The sequence below is a fragment of the Ovis canadensis genome, chromosome 3, assembly GCF_042477335.2.
Source record: "Ovis canadensis isolate MfBH-ARS-UI-01 breed Bighorn chromosome 3, ARS-UI_OviCan_v2, whole genome shotgun sequence".
NCBI lineage: Eukaryota > Metazoa > Chordata > Mammalia > Artiodactyla > Bovidae > Ovis > Ovis canadensis.
The window spans coordinates 28,491,955-28,507,130 of NC_091247.1; the positions used below are offsets into that span (position 1 = coordinate 28,491,955).

General features: G+C 53.8%; 1 protein-coding gene and 1 long non-coding RNA gene across 3 annotated transcripts in view; both read right to left on the reverse strand.

Moving 5' to 3' along the window:
- Positions 1-886: 886 nt before the first annotated feature.
- On the reverse strand, positions 887-6,902 carry LOC138436693 (uncharacterized). 2 transcript variants are annotated; one of them, XR_011255531.1, is made up of 3 exons: positions 6,416-6,902; positions 4,807-5,602; positions 887-1,968 (listed from the first exon to the last, which is right to left on the reverse strand). It is a non-coding gene; the product is annotated as an uncharacterized lncRNA (long non-coding RNA). The 2 variants fall into 2 exon arrangements; XR_011255532.1 differs by lacking the exon at positions 887-1,968 and adding an exon at positions 3,215-3,449.
- A 3,436-nt stretch (positions 6,903-10,338) lies between these two features.
- HS1BP3 (HCLS1 binding protein 3) overlaps positions 10,339-15,176 on the reverse strand; it is a 37,002-nt gene continuing 32,164 nt past the window's right edge. Inside the window, exon 7 of the mRNA XM_069582640.1 lies at positions 10,339-12,610. Coding sequence (XP_069438741.1) covers positions 12,343-12,610 — 268 coding nt within the window. The 3' untranslated portion in view covers positions 10,339-12,342. The remainder of the gene's footprint in view (positions 12,611-15,176) is intronic.

The following is a 15,176-nucleotide window of genomic DNA, read 5'->3' on the forward strand; positions in this document are numbered from 1 at the left end:
CCTGGAGAATCCCAGGGACTGCGGAGCCTGGTGGGCTACCGTCTGTGGGGTCGCACAGAGTCGGAGACGACTGAAGTGACTTAGCAGCAGCAGCAGCTCCTCCCTAGTACTCTCATTTGGTCCTGACCACAAAGGGGACAGGAATGAATCGCGTAAATGCTGAAGTCTTGAAAAGCACCTGTTTTTCGGGAGCCTGAGAGGTCAGGCTTGCTGAAAAGAACTATGTTGGGACTTGTCTGACCACAGGAAAAACAAATCACCAGTTCTTGCTGGCCTGATTGGCAGGAGCCCAGAGAGAACCAATTGCCATCCAAGAGACACAGGTGTTCCAGGACACCTGTTCCATGGCAGGTGGAGCCTGGCAACTTGGCATGGAAAGCTTGCGGGCTGGACCCTTTGCTGTTTTCCCTCCTGGTTGAAGGGGAATACTATCAGTGCCCACCCTGATACCGATGCCTCTGAGGCCAGGGACCTCTGTGAAGACAATGGCTTGAACCACACACACAGCAGGCTTGGAGCCTAAGTCCTGAGACAAGAGCCAGGTGAGCCTAGGACCATGAGCTCCTTCGGTTAATGTGAGGTCATCTCCTCATGGGAGCCCTCAGCATCTCTCTGAGGCCACAACCAACGTTGTGCCTCAACCACTGCTGATGCTGACCAATTCCCAGGAGGACTGGAGAAAGCCGTCCTGACAGCGGGATGGTTACAATCCCCACCTCAGGGCTGAGTGCACCCAGAGGAAACAAGGATACGGAACTCTAAGAAATGTAATCCATACTTTCAAGATTATATATATGTATATATGTTCTACAAATAGAATATATATATATATATAAATATCTACAGAACATTTGAAATTTGGCTACAATCTAGATCCCAAAAATGATTTTTTTTTTTTGGTGGCTGTGCTGCATGGCATGTGGGATCTTATTTCCCTGATCAGGGATGGAACTCTCATCCCCTGCATTGGAAGCACAGAGACTTAACCATTGGACTGGAAGTCCTAAGAAAGATTTTTGAATTGCAGAAAGTCGCAGTCATACAGATTTGCATTCTGAGGCCATAAAGCAATAAGGCTAGAAATGAATTACAAAGAGATAATAAAAATTGTGCTAAAACCTTGGAAACAAAAGTACAAACATACCAACACTACTAGTATTTAAAATGGCTTTTCAGTTTTAAATAGGAACTAAAAACTACACATAAAAACTTCTTGGAAATTAATGAAAACAAGAACATTATGTGATAAAATCTATGGGATGGAGCCAAAACTCTGACAGAGGAAATTTTGTACCCTTGTTTTAAAAATTAACAACAAAAAAGGAAAATAAAATGTGACTAAAAAAACTAAAAGGAGAAAAAGATAAAGCTAAAACAGAAATGAACGAATTAGATGGGGAAAAAAGTAGTAAAGCAGATCTTTAAAACCCAAGACTGGTTCTCTGAAAAAATGAAAAGGATAAATTTCAGATGAATATAACCAATTAGAAAAAGAGAGAGAACACCACTAGAAATGAAAATTGGACCATAACCACAAACATGATGATAATTTTTAGAGTTAAAAGAGAGTATGTTATGTATGTGAAATCTGGATGAAGTATACAATTTTCTAGGAAAATATAAAGGATCAAAATTAACTTGAAAAAAATTAGAAAAATTTGAGCAGATTAATGTTCATGGAAAAAACAGAAATAATTATCAGTGAAGTAAGTCCCTCCTAAGACCAGGCCCAGGAAGGATTACCTTTGAATGGCAGGTGAAGATGAAGCCCCAGTGGGGGAGGAGAGGAAGGGGTCGGCTTGGGGCTCTGGATGGAAAGTTTAAGCCCCAGCTCTGTCTTTTTTAACTCTTGGTCTGCTGTCCTGTTCTCCACCTGAGCCTGGAGACTCCACTCTTGGATTCAGTCTCTGTTGCCCTTCCCTGGTGGCTCAGAATCTGCCAGCAATGCAAGAGACCAGGGTTTGATCCCTGGGTCAGGAAGATCCCTGGAGGAGGGCATGGCAACCCACTCCAGTATTCTTGCCTGGAGAAGTCCATGGACAGAGGAGCCTGGTGGGCTGCAGTCCACAGGGTTGCAAGTGACTAACACAGACACACACACACACACATACACACGCTTCACTCTTCTCCCTCAACTAAACTTGGAACCTTTGAGCCTCAGGTCTAAAGGGGTCCTCCTCAAGCTGAGCCCAAAGGCACCAATGTCAAGAGAAAAAATGACTTCAAGAACAGGCAGGTGCATCAGCCGGACTGCTTCTCACTAATTAGTAATAATAACGCTTTCAGCTTAGATTAAGGGAAAATGAGGCGCTGTGTGTCAAGCTGCTGGCCTGTAACCATGCAGCGTGTCCATGCTCATGTGACCATGGGACAGCACACACCTTCCCCTCTCTGATCAAAGCCTGCAGCAGGAAGAGCCACCCCACCCCCAGGACCTACCTACTGCTCTATGAGAGGCTCGGTGAGCAGTCTTCTCCTCTCTGGCCCTTGAGAACTCTGCCAAAGCACTTCCTTGACCCCAGCAAACAAGGTTCCGTGCATTTTCCAATCCGAAGGGAGAGCTGGTGGGCACCTCTGGCAGCACTGAGACCTGAAAACTGCTCCAGGGGTCCAGGTGGACCACTAGGTCTTCTCCCAGGAAGGCTCATTCTCATCAAGGCCCTTGCAGTCCAAGCACCTGGGGCTTGATGAGGCCCTTGGGAGCAGCCTGGGCGTGTTTTTCCGATCCTGAGGCCCTCAGCCTCATTCCACGAGGGGAGGGAATCCACGGATTTGCTCAGGCCATCTCACCTACCTCCGAAAGTTGGTGAACTGCCTTGTAATAAGTTCGCCACATCTGCCTGCCCCAGACAACATAGGGCTGCAGGAAAGAAAAAGGAAAGTTGGAGGAGGAGAGAGAGCCTTTGATGAACTATGCCAGTCAGCGCCCAGGGCTTCCAGGCCTCGAGGATTTGGGCCTCTCATTTCCTCAGAGGACTCTGGGGGCAGGGCCTCCCCTTCATCACGTGCCCCCAGCTTCTTCCCTCCATTTTGCACGTCTGCTGAACCACAAGCCCCTTCCACCACCAAATGTTCACTGAGCCTCAGCTGGAGCCCAAGGCACCTGGAGGCTGTGGAGAAGCTCACTAAAAGTAGGGCATGGTCTGGGGGGACAGAGCTGGTCTCCGAGACTGCTGAGTGTCTTCTGGACTAAAGAACTTTCTCACCGTGGCTCTTTTTTAAAAAAACAAAAATCTATTTTTATATTTATATGTTATAAAAACAGTAAAATTGAACAGAAAATGCGGAGTCCCATGTTTTGAGGTCCATCTGCATCATTATATTATATCTACTAGTAGTCTCTTCCCCATTGCTGAGTAGTGTTGTACCGTAGGGGGCTTCCAGGGCGGTGCTATCGGTAAAGAACTCCTGTGCCAGTGCAAGAGATAAAAGAGACTTGGGTTCGATCCCTGGGTCAGGAAGATCCCTTGGAGGAGGGCATGGCAACCCACTCCAGTATTCTTGCCTGGAGAATCCCATGGACAGAGGAGCCTGGCAGACTACAGTCCATAGGGTCACAAAGAGTTGGGCACAACTAAAGCGACTTAGCAGGCACACACACACATTACACTGTATGGATGTACCTGCTAAGTCTATGTATTGCCTTGTGATGGATATTTGGGTTGTTTCTGTTGGTTGTGGGTGGGGTTGTTTTGAGTAACTGCTGCCATGGACATCTATGTGTAAGCCTTTGCGGGTGTGGCTTTTCAAAGGGGTTGCTGAACACCCTCTGCCCAACGGTTGCCCTGAGTGAACCAGGGATGATGAGGAAGTTGGCAGCGTAGGCTCCAGGCAAAAAGAGGAAGGGGTGTCAGTGCTGAGGCCCCTCACGCCCTCCTCACAGTCCAATCAGGCCACAGGGCTGCCAGAAAACTCTCCTTGACCTTCCCTTTCTAGTCCTGCTCTGAACAATAGGTCAGGGGCCGGGAGAGGAAAGTGTGGTGTTTATTTCCTTGTCTCCGTGGTGACGGGAGGGCTGCACCAGGTCTGGAGTGTGGGGGTTGTAGGGATGAGCTCCTGGGGTTATTAGGACTCTGCATCGGAATGACATCTTCTAGCAGCTCACTTCCAGCATGTTCAATCTACTGTGCTTCCTTGGCCTTCCAAGGCCTATCCGGATCTAGGCTCCTGCTTACCTCCCAGAGCCTCCAGACACCAGGCACCTCAGCACCAAGGCCCCTTAGCGGGTCTCTGATGACATCACCGACTCAACGGACATGAGTTTGAGCAAACTCCAGGAGAGAGTAAAGAACACGGAAGCCTGGCGTGCTGTAATTCACAGTGCCGCAAAGAATCGGACACGACTTAGCAACTGAACAACAACAAATAGTTTTGCGTTCTCTCATGATCCCTACCCTGTGAGACAGCAGGAGGAGACTGTCTCAGCCCTCTAGGCAGATGGGCAGATAGTGGTTCAGAGAAGCTGAGAGGTTGCCATAGATTGACCCAGCCTCTCCTCTCTCTTACACCCATCCTAGTACAGAAGCCCCCGACGGCGTCCCTTTCTACCCAAATGTCTGGCTCTCATTCCAAATTCCTTATAGCACAAAAAACAACCAACAACTCGATGTAATTTTGACTATCAGTTCACATAAAATGTGTACTGATCAAAGCGAAAAGTGAAGTTGCTCAGTCGTGTCCAACTCTTTGCAACCCCATGGACTGTAGCCTACCAGGTTCTTCCATCCATGGGATTTTCCAGGCAAGAATACTGGAGTGGGTTGCCATTTCCTTCTCTAAGAGACCTTCCCGACCCAGGGATTGAACCTGGGTCTCCCACATTGTAGGCAGACACTTTACCGTCTGAGCCACTGATCAAAGAAGTGCACAAATATTAACTTTCTCCCTAAAACTACCCTAATGAAGCAGGTACAATTATTATCCCCATTTTACAGGTGAAGAAACTGAGGCACAGAAAGAGTAACTAACTGACCCAGTACCACACAGCGAGGTGGCTGGAGAACCAGAAGCTGGCCCACACTTTCAGCCACTGCCCTCTGCTGCCCATGGATTTTTTTTTCTTGTTTGTTTCATTTTCCAGTCATTAATTTTCTTAACGGTGTTACTGACATAGAAATTACTGGTATAATTTAAAATTCACTCCCTTAGAGTGTACAATTATAGGATTTCAATTAATTTAGAAAATTGTGTAACTATTACAACAAACCAATTTTAAACATTTCCCAATCCCCTCCCCAGCCCCCAAAAAGATCCTTTGTGTCCATTGGTCACTGTTTCAACCCCTAGTCAACGGCAACTACTAATCTTCTTTCTGTTTCTATAGATTTGTCATCTGGGAATTTCTCATGCGATATATGGTCTTTTGAGCATGACTTCTTTGCCTCGGGGTAATGTTACTGAGGCTGATCCGAGTTGTAGCGCGTCGTCATTCCTTTTTGTTGCTGAGTAATATTCCGTTGTGTGCCTGTTCCATATTCCATTTATCCATTCACTAGCTGATGGACTTGGAGTGGTTCCACTCTGGCCGTGATGAACAAAGCTGCTGTATTTGTGCACAAGTCTTTGTGTGGACGTATATTTCCCTTTCTCTTTGGGTATATTCCTAGAAGGGGGGATGATGGGCTTTGTTGTAAATCTATGCTCAGCTTTTTAAAAACCTGCCAAACGTCTCCCCCATCCCCGCCAAGGTGGTGCAACATTTTCCATCCTCATGTCTGTAGATTTTATATAGTCTATGAGGCCAGGGTTCCAATCCTATGCCCACCCTAGGGTCACCCATGCAACCTGACCGAGCCTCATTAGAGCCTCAGGCAGGAGAAGGAGGCCCTCAGGCCAGAGGTCGAGTTGAGCCTCCGCTGCTCCTGGTGGTCCAAGAGACAGGTGGACAAGAAGTTAGCTGTTCTGAGCTTATGGCTGCAGGCGGGAATGTTGGGGGGGAGGGATAGTTAGGGAGTCTGGGATGCACATGTACACACTGCTATGTTTAAAATGGATAACCAACAAGGACCCACTGTATAGCACAGGGAACTCTGCTCAATGTTATGTGGCAGCCTGGATGGGAAGGGGATTTGGGGGAGAATGGATGCATGTATATGTATAGCTGAGTCCCTTTGCTGTTCACCTGAAACTATCAGAACATTGTTAACCCCAATACAAAATAAAAAGTTAAAAAAAAAACCTAGCTGTTACACTCAAAAAAAAATTGTCCTCTGGGACTGAGAACCCTTCTTAGAGAGAAAAGAGCCAAGTGGCTATTAGACTGAAAGGAAAAACAGAAACATACACGTGGAGAAGCCAAGAGCAACCTCGTCAAGGAAAGAAAACCAGCTTGAGAAACCGAGGCCGAGGCAGACCACTCGGGTGCCCGCGAGTTGGCCAGCAGCAGCTCTCAGGCTCTGGAAGCTGGTCCAGCTACCTGCTTTGTCGAGACTCTTCCATCTTCCTCAAGGGCCCAGAGGGAGGATGATGGGTGCTGAGGGGAGGGCAGACGCCCAGGAAAGCCATCAGGAGGCTCTGGAGCCAGTGCTCCAAGCAGGAGGCACAGCGGGTCCCCAGGAAAGGCCCTCAGAGCCGGGCAACCCTCCGGGGAGCAAGTCCCAGCCCGCGGTGAGCCAGGACGACGGCTCTGAGCGCTGCGCCGTCTCCATGTTGTCTCACACGGTGCTCTAGAGTCATTCTTGCTAAGATTTGAAGAAGTTTCGACATTTCTGGTGGCAGCCACAAATGAGAGAAATCTAACCCTGGCGCCAGGAGCGTGTGCAACAGAGGTTCCTCCCTTCCGGCTCCCTCCCTGACCAGCCCATCCCCTCCTCAGACAGAGTGGGAGGTGGGAGAGGGGTGGGAGTGATACTGGGCACTGCTGAAATGCAGCGCCAACAGGGCCATCACAGAGGCCCCGGCCTGGACAGGACAAGGTGGGACGCCACCTGTCTCAGCTCGCTCCTGAAAGGCATCCACTCAGAGAAGAGGTCATCAGACCCACTGGGGGCCTGCCGTTGCCCTGGAGGAGGAGCATGATGGCCCAGGGGGTCAGGCCCTGGGCTCCACAAGTCACATCCTCAGTGCATCCTGCTCCCACCACTGGACACAAGAGAGGTACACAGACCCAGGACTGTTGTTAGTGGTGGGGAGATTTCCCCAAATTTGGTGTAATATAAAGGCTTCAAGCCCACATGGTATCAGATAGGACCCCATAAGCCTGGAAGCTGATACAGGAGATAAGAATGTCCTCACTTCTGCACTCAGGTAACTCAGCCTCCTGAAAGGTACCAGACCCTTTGGGACTGAAATGGGTGGAAGAGTGTTCCCCTTAAAACTCCTGTCCACACGGAACCTTGTGAATGCGAACTTATTTGGAAATGGGGTCTTTGCAGAGGTAACTAAGGGGAAATGAGGTAATGCTGGATTCGGTGGTCCTGATCCACCGAATCCTTATCCACCGGTGACTGACTTACAAGAACAGGGAAAATTTGGACACAGACACAGACAGGATGAGGAGGAGACCACGATGTGAAGACAGAGACACACAGGGAGGAGGCCATGTGAAGACAGGGACCACAATAATGGAGCTACAAGCCAAGGATTGCCAGCAACCTCCAGAAGCTGGAAGAAGCAAGGAAGGATTCTCCCTAGATAGCATGGCCCTGCCGACATCTTGATTTTAGACTTCTGGCCTCCAGAACTGAGAGGGAATAAATTGCTGCTGTTTAAAGCCACCCAGTTGGTGGTACTGGCCACAGCCACCCTAGGAAATGAACACAGGGACCAAGGACTGGGGTCATGTGGCATGTAAAACGGCATGTGCTAGATCAGCAGGGGGTGGGGGGCCGGGCAAAGAGGGCTGCACGGGAGGAAGCGAGTTGCAGTTGTGTCTGCTGTTTGGGCAGGTGGCCCAGAGAACAGAACAGAACCTACGGCTCAACGTGGCTCATGGTGGATTTGCCTTTGATGGCTCATGTTTTCCCCTTTCTGCATCCTCCACCGTGCCTGGAGCAGGTACTGCAGGAAACGTTCACTCTCTTGCCCTGCGTCCCTGGAGCACCAAGGTCTCCACAGCCTTTGCCTCCTGCTGCTTCGTGCTGCATCGTTTCGTGCACTTTTCTCGCTTTCTGCATTTGCTTATTCACCAAACTGACTGGTGCCCGGCATGATGGGGAGCTTCTAGACTGGAAGGGCTGACCTGCATCTCCCCCGTCCCTCAACCCATCTGATTCCCCGGGTGCCACAGGTTACAGTGCCTGCACACAGTAGGTGCCATTAAATGCTTAGTGTTTTTGGATGAAACTTGGCATGTGAGGAAACAGATGTGACTGGCTAGCTGCACTGGGAAAGCTAACCCAGCTTTCCTTAAAAAGGAATCTGGAGGCTGCTGCTACAAACATTTGCTGAATTAGCAAAGAAGCATCGGCACCTCTGAAAGTTGTCACCAGGAATTCTTGCTTACCGAGGCTATGTGCTGAGCCCATAATCCCCGCTCCAGAAGTGCAGCTCTATCTTGAGTGCGACCTGAGCAATGAACCCCCTTGACTCTCACTGGGGGCCAGAGCTGTGTTAAACCAGAGCAGAGGCATGAGCACTGTGTTCCATGGTGTACGCACCAGGCTGCACACCTGGGTCCCCTTCACCACAGCATACACAGCAAGATGCCTGGACGTCCACGTCGGTGCCCGCGGCTGGAGGCAAGGCTGAGCTGAGGCTTGTCAGTGCCTCTGACCACCCTGTCATGTCCACTACACCCATCTCGTCCTGGGCAGGGGGCCCTCTGGGATGAACTGGAGTGACCAGACATTAGGACGTTACAGGACCAAATAGGACGTTACAGTCTACCTGGCCCAAGGAAGTCTCTTTACTCGGCACTGCGTGGCGAGGGGACATCATATAGCCGAGCTGAACGTACATCCCTCCAGGCCCACGAAGCCTGGCCCTTTGGTCAGCTGGCCCCAACTGTGAGGCCTCAGGGAAGGGTTTGGAGCGATCACAGTTTGCAATGAACAGCACCACCCATAACTTAACACCAAGAGGTCAATCACTCAAGGGGGCTCTGGGCGTTGACCACGTCTGCTCTGGGTGGCTGTCAGCCCACACAGAGACGCAGCAGCGCTGGGAGGCGCCTGCTCCAGCCAGGGCCACTGGCCAGAAGGCAGCTCTGCTTCCCTTCTCTGGTTCGCAGGTGATGCTCCGCTGGGCAGCTGGGGAACTGGAGAGCCGAGCGTGACTTTCACACAAGGTTTCCCTGGAGACAAAGCCTAACACCGAAGGTTGACGCCACCGCACGGAATGTATCAACACCACCAAACTGGCCATTGGGCACGAGGGCCACGGAGCCCTGAGAGGCACCTGGACTTCTGCTGGCTCCTCTGAGTCTCGTGGGAGAGCTCAAGCCTTGGGGCCACCCCAGGGCACACAGAGGTGGGCTCCAGGGTGTTACCGGAGTCTGTTGTGCCCCCGTGGAGCTTGACTCGCGGCCCAGTGGGGTCAGGCATTACGATGGGGACTTTCCAGAAGAACAGGCCGGAGTTCCCAGCTTCCTGAGAGGAACAATGGGGGACAGGAGCGGGGGGGCCCCCGCAGCAGCCGGTACATCCTGTCTACAGGGCTCACATGGATTCTAAACAAACGCTGCCCTCCATGGTGTTCCCTTTCCTTCTGTGGTGAGCTCTCCGCTGCAGGCTTGTGGGCTCTGCAGTCCTTCTCAGAACAGCCCCTCTGCTGGTCCCTCAGAACCACGACATCCCCACTCAGAGCTTAGCTGCAAGATCCAAAGCCAAGTAGTTGGGGGAGGCCAGGTGGGCTCATGGACTGCCCTGTGTGGAGCTCCCTGGCTCCCGGGGACCCATTTCTAGGTCTCCAGAGGGCTGTCTGCTCAGAACCTCTGGATCCCGGGCAGGAAATGGCATGTCAGAATCTGACTCCAGGAGGAGAGCAGAGTCCAGGGCAGGTCTGGATATGGAGGGATATGTGTATTTGGCAGGGCTGTCTGGTGTCAGAGCCGAAAGCGCCTCAGAACGGCCTGGTCAAGCCCAGACCAGTCCCCACACTGAGGAGAGGGGTATGACGTCTGGAGAAGGGAAAAGTCCTCTTTCCAAGCCAGTGTTGGCTGAGCAGTTACTGACTGATGACCCCACCCAGCCTGGGGCTCTGGCCCCTCTGCCTACGTTTATACATGGGAATCCTCGCTCTGCCTGCCCCCTCCCTGTCCAGCAGCAGTCTGGAAGCCTCTACATACCCCAGGTCCTTCTGGGGCAGCTCCCCTTGTTGAGCCCACTGTTGTAACGATAGCCCCCACGTGGTCCTCCGTCAGCCTGGGCACAGAAAAGATCACCACTAACAAACAGGGGATGAGCCTCGACATGGACTTTTTATTGGATGACCGGGTCCTAGGTTGGCTGGTGGGTCACAGAGCATCAGTATCCTGAGGCACGCATCTCTGCTGAGGGGGTCCCAGTGGCCGGCCCCCTGGGAGGAGGCCAGGCTCACAGTGGACAAAGCCACCCCAGAGTGGTGGGTTCTGCCTGTGACCCCCACTGGAGGACCCCGCCCTGGGCTCCTGCCAGCAACATCCTCTGTTCCTATGTCACATGGGGGAGTGAGGTGCAGTGGAGGGGAGGGGGCCAGGGAGGGACAGGCCCAGAGGAGAGAACAGGGAGGGGAAAGAGCCTGAGGCGGCCCCTCACTGTGCCTTCCTTTGGGGGCCCTCCTGCAGTCAGACAGGTGCAGACCCCAGGGCAGGGTGGGGGTGTCCACCTGTGCTTGAGGGTTGGGGGTGTGAAGGCCTGGCAGTGAGAGGGAAGAGGAGTGGCACGTGCTGGGGGTCCCCGGGGAGAGCACCCTCGGGACAAGGTAAGGCGGGGAGAAGGGGCCCCCAGAGCCACCTGTTTCTTCTCACCCTGGCACACGCTGGGGGAGCCGATGGCCTTTTCATGAGGGTGCATGAGACGCAGGACAGATTGAGTGCTCCCACCTGCCTGTGGGTCCTGGCACAGGGCGGTGGGTGCTACAGACAGAGACTAACACCAGCCCTGGTCGGTGGGGGGACTCCCTCAGGGTTGGCTGTTGGTCCCGATCAGGAAGGGCCTGGGGTCCTAGCCCCAAACCCCACCTTCCAATCCTCTTGTCAAACAGCACAACCCCAGGGACGAGAATGGTTGCATTTCCTTAAAAACCTGTGTTTTGTTAAAAACTAATTCTGAAAGTGGAGAATATATCAAAAAAGGCATTCTTTTCTCCATTAAGCATCACTCATTCACGGAGGATTTCCTGAGCACCGCAGCATGCCCTGACCCCTGTGCTGGGGTGTGGGCCTCGGGGAGAGGTCTAAGGCACTGACTGGTTCTGCCGGGCCCAGGGCTCCTGCTTCTGGGAAGGGGCTCCCACGGCGGGAAGGCCAGAGAGCAAGTCCAGACCCCGAGGACGGGGGGAGGCCTGACAGACAAATCCACCGCCGGACAGAGGGAGCCTGCAAGAGCAGCCCGAGAGCAGCCAGCCCAGGCCTGCCGTGAAAGGGAGGGGCAGCTGGGCTGCAGGTGGACCCGGAGGACGTGGGGCCCACTCTGCTAGAAGCCACGAGGGCGGACACTGGTTCTACGGCTGGAGGCCCAAGAAGGCTGTGGTCTGGCCAGGCCTGCCCTAGGAAAGGAAGGGGGAGGAGACGGAGAGATTTGTCAGGCCGTCCACACTCCGGGGGCAGAGCCAGACCTGATGTCTCCCTCGAGCTTTGGCACACGGGAAGGAAGGCACCCTGCTCAGCGCACTGGTAAGCAGAGGCGGCTCAGGGCCAGCCATCCCAGCCAGGCCCTTCCAGGCCCCCACTCAGCATCGCTCTCCTGGGGACCTCCCCATGGCCTGCAGGCCTCCGGGGGCTGTGCTGACCGGAAATTGCAGGTGCCTTGGCGTGCAGACTCCTACCCAACCCCAAGTTGGCCAGGGTACCCCGCTCCCGTGCTAGGGCTGCCAGACTCGGTGGGCACGAGTGGGCAGAAAAGTTTCCCTGCCCTGAGCGGAGCCTCCCTGCCCCTCCCCCACAGTCCCATGATATCCTGGGGGTTTGGGCTCCTGGTGAACAAGCCTGCCCCGTGTCGCCCCCTCCCATCCACGCGTCTGAGACAACTGAGGCTCCAGTTCCTCTGGTGACCTTGCTCTCTGCATTGTGCAGGTTCTATGACCCCGCAGGCCCTGAGAACAAGGAAGAAGGCAGTACAGGGGTCCTCTGATCCGGGCTTCCACCCTCCCTCCCTTGGGAATAGGTTGGTTCTGGCCCTGCAGGGCAAAGCCTGCTCCTCACCAGGCGCCCCTCTACGGGAGAGGGTCTGTTGGCCCAGGAACAGCCTGGGGGCTGGGGGTTGGTCAGAAGAGGCTGGGGGCAGCCTGGCCAGGCGCGTCATGGTCCCGGATGTACTGCAAGATGTCCATCTCATCCATGGCTTGGATCTGCTGCTGCTGCTTCCGCTGCTGCGTGGCCGCAGCCTCAGGTGGACCCGCTCTGGGGGGCATGGCTGGCTTTCTGGGCAGCGCTGGCTTGGCGGCCACTGGAGGCTTGGGCTTGGGCCGGGGCTTGGGCTGAGGTTTGGGCTCAGCCCCCAGGTTCAGAATCTGGTCCAAGTCCTCTTCAACTCTAGAGAAGCAGTGGGAGAAGTCCTTGGGCAGAGCCTGCTGCAATAGGAACAAGGTTCCCCGGCCACTGCAGGACCCCGCAGGGCACTGTCCCCCCTCCCTCCTGCCACACGCCACCCCCCTAGCCTGGCCCTCCCGCTCGCCCCGCCCCGCCCTGCCCCTGGGGAGGAACGGAAGGGCAGGCCTCTCCTTCCATGTAGCCCCACAGCCTGGGATAAGGAGAGCTGGCCCCTCAGTATCCTCTGCAGAATGGCTTCTCAGGGGACCCCACCCTAGACAAGCCAGCTTCCTCAGGTGACTTTTCCTCAGCCCCTCAAGAAGTTAATAGCTGCCACATTCGGAGCTCCTGCTCTGGGCCAAGGAGCTTGTTTCATCCCCTGACGACCCCTGGGGATGTTCAGCCCCATCTTCGCCCAGCAGAGGTGGATGCTCAAGTCCCAGGAAGCTGAGCCACCTGCCTGAGGTGACAGCATGTGATGGGCCCCAAGTTGGAACCAGAAGCGCTGACGTCAGGAGCTGAGCTCTCATCCAGACCCAAGTTTGGCAAGAGAAAGAATGAATGAGGGGCTCTGAGCAGTGGTGGGGTGGGGTCTGCCTGCCCATGGTGTCGCCCGGTGGGCCACCTGTGCACTGGACAGGCCACCCCCCACCCCGGAGGGCTGGAGCTGGCCATGCCCTGGACCGGGTAGCCCATCAGTGAGTGGGACTGAAGGTCAAGGCAGGGTGACAGTCACACGGGACCAGCTCAAGTCCTGAACGGCTGGAAAGAAAGTCACCTTGCTCTGCACTCTGTCCAAGGGAGCGCCCACTCTCAGCGCTACCACATATCACAGCCATCTCCCATCCATTAATTCATCTAGTAATCAAAGACCCTGATGCTGGGAAAGATTGAAGGCAAAAGGAAAAGAGGGCAGCAGAGAGGATGATATGGTTCGGTTCGGTTCAGTTCAGTCGCTCAGTCGTGTCTGACTCTTTGTGACCCCAAGAATCGCAGCACGCCAGGCCTCCCTGTCCATCACCAACTCCTGGAGTCTACTCAAACTCATGTCCATCGAGTCAGTGATGCCATCCAGCCATCTCATCCTCTGTCATCCCCTTCTCCTCCTGCCCTCAATCCCTCCCAGCATCAGGGTCTTTTCCAATGAGTCGGCTCTTCACATGAGATGGACAAAGTATTGGAGTTTCAGCTTCAACATCAGTCCTTCCAACGAAATCCCAGGACTGGTCTCCTTTAGGATGGACTGATTGGACCTCCTTGCAGTCCAAGGGACTCTAAAGAGTCGTCTCCAACACCACAGTTCAAACGCACCAATTCTTCGGCGCTCAGCTTTCTTCACAGTCCAACTCTCACATCCATACCATGCATGACCACAGGAAAAACCACAGCCTTGACTAGACGCACCTCTGTTGGCAAAGTAATGTCTCTGCTTTTGAATATGCTATCTATGTTGGTCATAACTTTTCCGATGGTTAGACAGCATCAATAGCATCAGTGGTTAGATGACTCAGTGGACAGGAATTTGAGCAAACTCTGGGAGACAGTGAAGAGCGGGGAGCTGGCCATGCTGCAGTCCACAAAGGCAGCAAAGGAGCAAATACGACTCAGCAATCGAACATCAACAATCCCGAGACACTGCCTGGTAGCAGGTAACAGCTCCGTTTTGCAGATGTGAAAATCAGGGGCACAGGAAGGTGAAGGGCCCGGCCGGGGGCCCACAGCCAGCTGGGGACGAGGGAGGGAGGGCATAGGCACTCGAGGCAGGAGACCAGGGGGCCTCACACAGGCCACATGGCCTCTCCAAGCTTTGGTTCCCCATCTGCCAAATGGGAACAAGCAGCATCACCCCCACAGGGCTGTAATTCCATATGCAAGACACACAGTCCAGCAGGCAGAGTGCAGTTACCTTCCTCATCCTGCCACTCCCCCCTGCCTGGCCCTACATCTCCCCACCTGTGAACTGGATCCAGCTCAGACACCGGCTGGGCCGAGTAAAGGCAGCAGCAGAGGGGCGGGGCCTCTGGTCAGAACAACTCCTGGCCACACAGGACCTGACAGAGGCCTGCATGAGGGTGGAGGTGCCCTACCTGGGAGGGGCTGACTGCCAGGTACCAGCTACTGAAGGAGCTGTCACCTGCCTGCTTCCCGGGTCAACCTCCCATGACCAGGAGAGTGCAGAGCTTGCTATGGAGGGCAGAGAAGTGAGCAAAAAGGGGTCCTTCAGACCCAGAGCGACTGGCCCATGCCAGGCCTTGAAGGAGTGACTTCCAGGCAACCCCTGAAGGCATTACTGGGAGACAGGCTGCTCCTGGCGAGCTCAGCTCAGCTGTCCCGGCTCCCTCCAAGTGGCTGCCCTTCCTCAAGCTCCCCTGGACAGGTGCTGGCACATCCCATGTCCTCCACTGGAGGCTGGGTGCCCAGGAAAAGCTCTGAGAGGCTGAATTACTTTCAAACAAGGAAACAGAGTGGCAGCTAAAAGCTTGCATCAGAATTCAGGATTTACACTGCTTGGCATAGCAGTGATGCTCTATAGCTAACCAGAAGCTGGATTTGCTGAGTTGGGAGGTGG